At 35.9% G+C, this 7,575-nt stretch overlaps 1 protein-coding gene across 1 annotated transcript; it reads right to left on the reverse strand.

The window, feature by feature from the left end:
• Positions 1–935: 935 nt before the first annotated feature.
• On the reverse strand, positions 936–7,243 carry LOC107761850 (protein CPR-5). The gene is made up of 5 exons (XM_016580138.2): positions 6,802–7,243; positions 4,000–4,056; positions 3,703–3,738; positions 2,829–3,584; positions 936–2,062 (listed from the first exon to the last, which is right to left on the reverse strand). The coding sequence occupies exons 1-5, from the start codon at positions 7,168–7,170 to the stop codon at positions 1,523–1,525; spliced, it is 1,758 nt and encodes a 585-aa protein (XP_016435624.2). The 5' UTR covers positions 7,171–7,243; the 3' UTR covers positions 936–1,522.
• Positions 7,244–7,575: the final 332 nt, after the last annotated feature.

A 7,575-nucleotide genomic window follows, 5' to 3' on the forward strand; every position in this document is an offset into this window, starting at 1 on the left:
TCTAAAGTATAATGATAGGGTCTAGAATAAGCAAATAGTATACCGAAGGATATATTTAAATCATTTTTTGATAGTACAATGGTATATCTGATATTTTTTCGAAGAAGAAAGACTTTTGGAACTAGTGGTGTTAAACATGTCATTAGATTTATGTAAATTTAAAGCATGTCATTAAAAATAAATAAAAATTTAAATTTAAATTATTTTTAAATATACCGAGTATGATTCTTTTCTGAATAGATTAATAAGGAAATAGTAATGGAGTGAGTGCTAAAATCCATGGTACAAATACTCAAAAACTGCACTCTCCCTCTCCTTCGCCCAAAAAGAAAACAAGCAATGGTAAATATGAGGTAGGAAGTAACGTGAACATTAGAGGATTGGGTGGTCATTGGTAGAGATGCTATTAAATATCTTGTAATAACTCGTTTGGTACGAGAGATAAGGGATAATTAATCTTGGGATTAAATTTGAGATGAGTTTATCTCATGGGTGCCTCCACAGGTTGACATCTGATCCAACCGTTTGATTGGGATAAAATCGCCCTATAACTAATCTCGAGATTAGTAATCTCGGATTGTAGTACTATTTTTATCCCTATGAAAAGGCGAGATAACAGTCCCAAGATAATTAATTTTGGGATAACTTGTTTCCCAACCAAATAACCCGTAAGTGTCAAAGTTTGATCCTCACCAAAAAGAAATAAATAGTTCCAAGTACCAAAACCATCTACCCATGAAATTAGCATTTTATTTATAGATTTACATTGGGGTGCAGTGCTTACATGAAAAGAAGGCAGGTATAATTGCTGTTTAATTTTTATGTTCTGAGTGTGTTATTGGCCGTGTAAGAACCTAAGAACAACGTCCTGTCCAAGAAGAACAAAAATTACAGAATGAAAAAAAAATCCCAGGAGCAATCAGGTTAAATGATCAAAAGTCAAAACCATATAGATTCCAATAATGTAGTATACAACAAATCCTGAAGAAGCATATAAACAGATCACAGAACATTGGTACCAGACCAATACAATCTACAAGCCAATATTTCTTTAATTTAAATAAAAAAGAAAGAAAATACTACAAGATGCTGTTTGGTACTAGTGTATCTTGCATTTTCACAAAGATGATGTTACAAGACTCAACCTGCTTTCTCCCAATTATAATATAAACCAAAAATAAAGGAAATGGAAAACTAATCTTGCGCTTTTAGCTAGCCTCTAATGATACAAATAAATTTACATGCAAAAATAATAAACCTAATCAATCACCCTTAAGCCTGACACTTAACGCACGTCTTCTACTAATTAACGATACAAAGCTAAAGTTCCTTGACAGGGCGAAGACCAAAACAGTGTTTCATCCAATAGGGCATAATCACCAGCAAGCGCAAGCTCCTACTGATATAGAAATTAATAAACCCTTGCGCCTAATACTCTAGGCTAAAATTCCTCGACAGGCACTCATCAAACAGTGGTTCACATCCAATAGGGCTAAAGCCTGAAATCTCTCCCTTTTAGACTTTAGTATTCAACTGGAGTTATAAAAGCGTCCAGAACCAGTGAAGAAAAGTGATCCTTCCACTCACCAGGGCCAGCAAAAGGCATCAGACCACATAACAACGGGAGGAAAAGAAGTAATGTGGTATAGAACACAGATCTCCTCATCCAGTATGGAAATCTTGTATCCCTCGTGCTCTTTTCTGACACCGTGACAGGCCCATTAAGGATCAGTAACAAAGTTGAGATACAGACATTCGAAAAGAAATGCAGCAAGCACAAAGTCTCCCAATAAATTAACCAATGATATCCGCTGCCCCCCAGGGTGTCGATACAAAACTTCCCTGCAAAACCGCAGCCAACTCCCAACAGCAACAGAATGAAAGTAACTGGCATCGTCTGGTTTGAAGTTGCTGAGCGTTGGAGAAGTAAATAGGCTATAGCCAATATCAGGATAGCACCAAATAGCATACGACTGAGAACTTGAACCTGACACCGCAAGAATTGCAGTCCTGAATTGAAAGTTGACATTGATTTGGGCATCCACCAGGACGACTTGTACTCCTATAACAAAAAATATGTCCAGTGTCATTAGCATAGGTATAGCTAATATATGCTATACACCGACAACACATGGATAAACAGAAACGGCCAACTAATTAAATTATCATCCATGGGGTCCATGCTTTAGAAATAACACAAAAAGCAGCATCTATAACGAATAACATCAACTTCTTAGGACGACAAGTATCCTTGAGAAAAAAGTCCTTACCTTTTTGTGCATCGCTTATATAGGTGAATTTGTTAAATAAAAAGAACAAAGGAAGTGAAAGAAAGAGAAAATAGAAATCATTAGTCAGCATTTGGATATAAAGAAACCATTTTTTCCCAGCAATACATGCCACTTGGCAACTATATAGCTAAAATATATTTATTGTGCCTTATCATAACTATAACCATCAACCCTCTTTTCCACCCTTTGACCAACTTGAAAATGTGCTTCTTTATTCAAGAACTTCCTGCATGCATGTACCCGACACCTTTCATTTTGACTCGGACTTGCATAAACAAGGGACTCAAATGAGCTTGTGACATAAACGAAAATGATGCATGTTACATCTATTCCAGCCACCCCCTACTGACTCCAATGAAAAAAACTTTATGTAGCAACGGGAAAAGAGTTAAACATTCTCTTTTTGTTGCTAAGTTTCTGCCATTTACAGACTCTGGAAGGGGAGATAAGGCAATTGGCTTGAGTCAATACTTTACTAGAACTCTTAACAAAACCTTTAAACAAAACTAATGCAATTCAGAATCAGATATCACTTACCATGACAGGTGTGCAGGATGCTGTAGCTTCAGTTATTCTTTTGTGAGAGAAAACATAAGTTCCGTATCCAAGACACACCAGCATGATAAATAAACCAGCAACAAGGCAGTCTAAACATGTTTTAAGCATCTCAGTATGTTTTGAGTCTTCTACTTGATTTTTAAACTTTTCGGCTTTGAAGGACGTCTTAGAGAAACCAAAAGAAAGTTTGACCCTCTCCAAAAGGTTCGCATCAGAACTGAGAGCCAGCTGCCTTTCTTTAAGTTGCAATTTCCTCATTGTAAGACCAATCTCAAATGTCTTGAGGTCATTCGACCTAGCTTGCTCCATGACAGATCTTTCCAAAGTGCTACTCACAGATCGATTAATTTCTGTACTGGATGAAATCATGCTTGAAGAAACAGAAGCCAATTGCTGCCTTCCTTGCCTATCATAGAGGGTAAGCTGCCGACCTATCGATTCAAGACATGTACCATCACTTCTTTCTTCTTGATTACTCAGTTCGTTATCTGATATGGCACTCTGCTGACATGACTCCGATTGAAACTCGCTGAAGTCAGGATCACATGTAAGATTTTCTAGTCTGTTGGAAATCAAAGGCACAGATCTTTCTGAGACAGAAGTCCTCGCTGCACAACAATTTTTCTGTTCTCCATTATTCATAGAGGATTCATTGATTAATCTGAGAGTCATCAGGGTACTACGAAATGATTTCTCAAAGTTCCTCACGAAAGACTCAAACTGGTCACCGAAGACCTGTTTCCAAAACAAGCCAAAAGTAGAAAGTCTGCTGCTTTAACATCGCGACTATGTTGAGCTGACTGTATTAGTGACAAACCATTAGCTTAAGAGAGAGAAGATGGATTTTGCTTACATTGGCCAAAGACTCTCGGACAGCTAAAGTACAAATCTGTTGAAAAATGAGAGAAAATAAAATCATGAAATCTATACATCTGATTTCTCTGAGGAAATACAAAATGTTGTAAACATGTCCATGACGACAGGTTATTGTTGTAATCTAAAATTCAATCAAGTAAGGATGTTCGCTTGGACAGAGAAGATAAAACACCCTTGAAGTTCATTTTGATTTATGGTAATATGGTTCTGCGAAGTGCAAACCATTATTAAGTTCTACATCACTTCATGGAAACTGTCCGTCACTATCTCATACCTCTGAGAGGTGATCCACCGATATCTTTTCTCCAGCCGCATCTTTCCTTTCCAAAACCTAAATGAAGCAACATAAACTATATTAACAGCCTACTCTTACTATATCCTTATAAACACATAACAAACATGGTCAGTGGTCACAACTCATGAGCGACTATCAACATATTAAGTTCCTGTAATAAGGAGGGTGACAACTTTGCAGCAGCAAAAAGATGCAGTATCAAACAAGACAAAACTCATCCTTTAGAATGTGAAGCACCCCTCATGTTTGAATTAAATGGACATCAGAATATGCAAGGTTTATAGGGCTTTTAGTAGTAAAAGGCAGCTTATATCTCAAAAGGTAACACCGTCAAATTAAATGACAATATGTGCTATTAACAAAGAGTATAATATCCTCCTTTGTTACTATTGCTGTCGTCGTTGTTATCATTATCATTGTAATTTCTGTGACGCACATTCCGTGAAGCTTATTAAAAAAATTCAACCACGCCATGATCATAACGAAAAAAGAAAAGAAAAGAACCCAAACATTGTTGAAGTTTTAAACATCAACAGAAGAGAGAAGAGGTTTCTAAATATGAGCAAATGAATTTACAACGAAACAGAGAATAGATTTAGTAAAAGAAACTGGCAAGACAAGACACTCAGAAGCTAAACATGAATGACTCATCAAATTCTAACATCATTCCACCGAAATATTTTCCTAGACCTTAGACAGTTGAGTCGACCTCCTAAGCATGGATGCCATGTCATTACAATAGGACAAGTTGATGGCTACATTGTAACAGAACTGCAGGAGGCAATTTCAAGAATGATGGCATAATAGGAAAAAACCTTTGGTGAGCTCGTGCTCAGAAAACTCCGTGGGTTATTAGAAATAAAAATATTTATGACGGTAGTATACGGGATAGCTTAAGAGAAATCAACTATTGTCCTGAGTTTATTCCTCAAAAAAGAAATTCTTTGAGGTAATTTTATAACTAATAAATGGATATTATAGGAACAAGTGAAAAGATAAAAGCTAACATGCACAACGAATATGACATTTCTGTCACTGATAGACAATACAGAAAAGTGCAAAGTAAAAAAAAAAATGATGAGACAATCAAAGATGTTACCCTCATTGTGCATCATGAGAGCATTTCCGTCCAAGAGTGGTAATCAACCTAGTGACACCATTTAGTAATATAAAACAAATCTGACATTTATAAGTGTGTAGCCTTAGGGTTGAAAGTATAGGCAGGGGACAACCATCAAGTGGAAGCAGGTGTAGCAACAACCACCGAAGCAGACTATGACTCAAAAAGAAGAGGAAGAGAATCAAAATTCATCGGGGCATCAATCCAGGCGATTGAGAAGGGATCAAGACATCTCCACCTAAGATAATTAAAAAATATACCTAGTTTTCTTATAATGACTATATCTAGCTACAATACAAAATTATGGAACTAGCATTCGAAAAGAAAAATATATAATGAATGCAAAAATCAAGAGTCAACTTCACAAAAGATGAAACTTAATATATTTCTTTTCCCCAAATAAGAACTACCAATATCCACCTTAGTAATAAACTGAAGTTTCACTCTATTCGGCTAAGCATACCAGTTTTAAGATCTAGATCAATTCAGATGTCAAAGACTTCTAAGCAGAATGCACACACACTCGATGAACGACTTTCTAGTTCTTCCCATCATAGCTACAGTTGACCTGAATGATACCATCTTAGAACTGAAAAAACAACATACTAGTAGATACAAGGAATAAGACTCGTTATCAAGTATGAAGTGTTAGGCTCCTAACTTAATATAAACTGTGTCGTCCTAGATATATTCCAGTATCCCGAAAACTAATCATCTTACAATTATTATTAGTTTTGTTGCTTTCGTTTCTTTAACAAACAATACTGCAAGTTGAACAGCTAGGGGATCTTGGATTACAAAAACTGTCGTAACAACCTAGACTGTTCTGCTTTTGATATTTTACGACACAAATGTTGAGCCAGCTTTAACAATCTTGTCAGTAGCTCGTTGTAGAAAACACATGTTATTGTGAGGTCATATGACTATGAACAAGTTATCAAGCCTACTGAATAATAGAGAAATATACAAAAACAGTTGAAAGATGATCTTCAAAATTACACAAAAGGATACACCCAACGCAAAAGGAAACATGATATTCAAAATAAGCCGCTGCAACATAACAGCTCCACACACCTCCTTTCACTACATTTTCTAATAACTTTAGAAAATTCAAGAATTTCAACCTGTAATTCCAAATCATCGCCAAAAAGAGGTAACAACAAGAAGCACAAATAACTGATATAGCTTTGCCAGCTAAATTTCAATCTCATAATTCAGATCACTTCTTTCGACACAAATAACACAACTTTCACGAAAAAGACTGAAGCTTTTTCATGTAATCGAACAATGTACTTGAAATAAAATAGTTTCCATCCACAATTACAAATCACAGTATTTAGTAAATACAATAAACCCCATTGAAAAATATGAATATTATCAGCTAAAAACCAATCCCAAGCTCAACGATAGCATAAAATTCACATAAAAATCGAATCTTGCATCCTAAAGGTTCACAAATTTCACTTTAAAATATATATTTTAAAAAGGTTCACAAATTTCACATAAAAGACTGATTCTTGTTGCATTCTAAAGGTGCAAAATTTTACTAAAATTAAAAATAAATAGATATAACTAGGATACTAGCAAGCACCACATACATTACAAGAAAGGTGCTACATTTTACAATTCCAAAAAAGAAAAAGAAAAAGAAAAAAAGGAACCTGAGCAAGAACAGCAGCAATAGACATGCCAAGAGGGAGAGCAAGGGCTTCAACATTCTCATCACTTTTCTGCCTGCCGGCCCCAATTACCACTCTAGGGTTCCGACGACTTGCCGAAACCCTAATACCCCTTTGAGAAAACGACGTCGTAGAACAAGACGATGGGGCATAGGAGGCAGCGGAAGAAGATTGAGGGTCAAAAAGATCATTGTCGCACGATTTATTCTTCTTTTTCTTCTTCTTCGGTTTATTCTTCATAACGCCGCCGGAGACTGAAGATTCCGGTGGGATTTCCGTAGCCATGGTGTCGGAGGTTGGCTCCGGCGGTGGATCCACGGGTTGAGATAGAGGGGGGTGGTGGTGGTCCATGCAATTCTTGAAATCTTGATTTTGGAAGAATAATGGAGATGTTTTTGTTTTTACGTTAGTCTGTGGTACACCAAACATAATTATAATTAATTAAGGAAAAAATTACTGACACATTTGTTTTGGCAACGGCTAGAATTCCAATATAGTAGGTCTTAGGACTCTAGGAGTCGTAGTAATTTGTTATGATTTGGTAATATTTTTTACTCCATTATTTACAGGGGGGTCAACTGCACCTCAAAAAATATTTACTCCAATTAAGTAAAAGAAAAAGAAAAACAGTTTTACCTTCTTCTTTCTTTTTCTTTTCTATGAGAAATTTATCGGAACGTTTTTGGATATCTGGTTGTAGCAGTGACCAATTAAGTTCCAAGCTAAAAGATGTAAAATTCGAAGTTATATTTTATA

The sequence above is a fragment of the Nicotiana tabacum genome, chromosome 13 (genome assembly GCF_000715075.1).
Source record: "Nicotiana tabacum cultivar K326 chromosome 13, ASM71507v2, whole genome shotgun sequence".
NCBI lineage: Eukaryota > Viridiplantae > Streptophyta > Magnoliopsida > Solanales > Solanaceae > Nicotiana > Nicotiana tabacum.

Coding starts and splice junctions, on each gene's coding strand:
- LOC107761850 (XM_016580138.2), bottom strand. CDS start 7,170: ATGGACCACCACCACCCCCCTCTATCTCAACCCGTGGATCCACCGCCG. Junction 4,057..6,801: donor TTGCTGCTGTTCTTGCTCAG/GTTCCTTTTTTT, acceptor TGCTTCATTTAG/GTTTTGGAAAGGAAAGATGC. Junction 3,585..3,702: donor TCCGAGAGTCTTTGGCCAAT/GTAAGCAAAATC, acceptor TTTTGGAAACAG/GTCTTCGGTGACCAGTTTGA.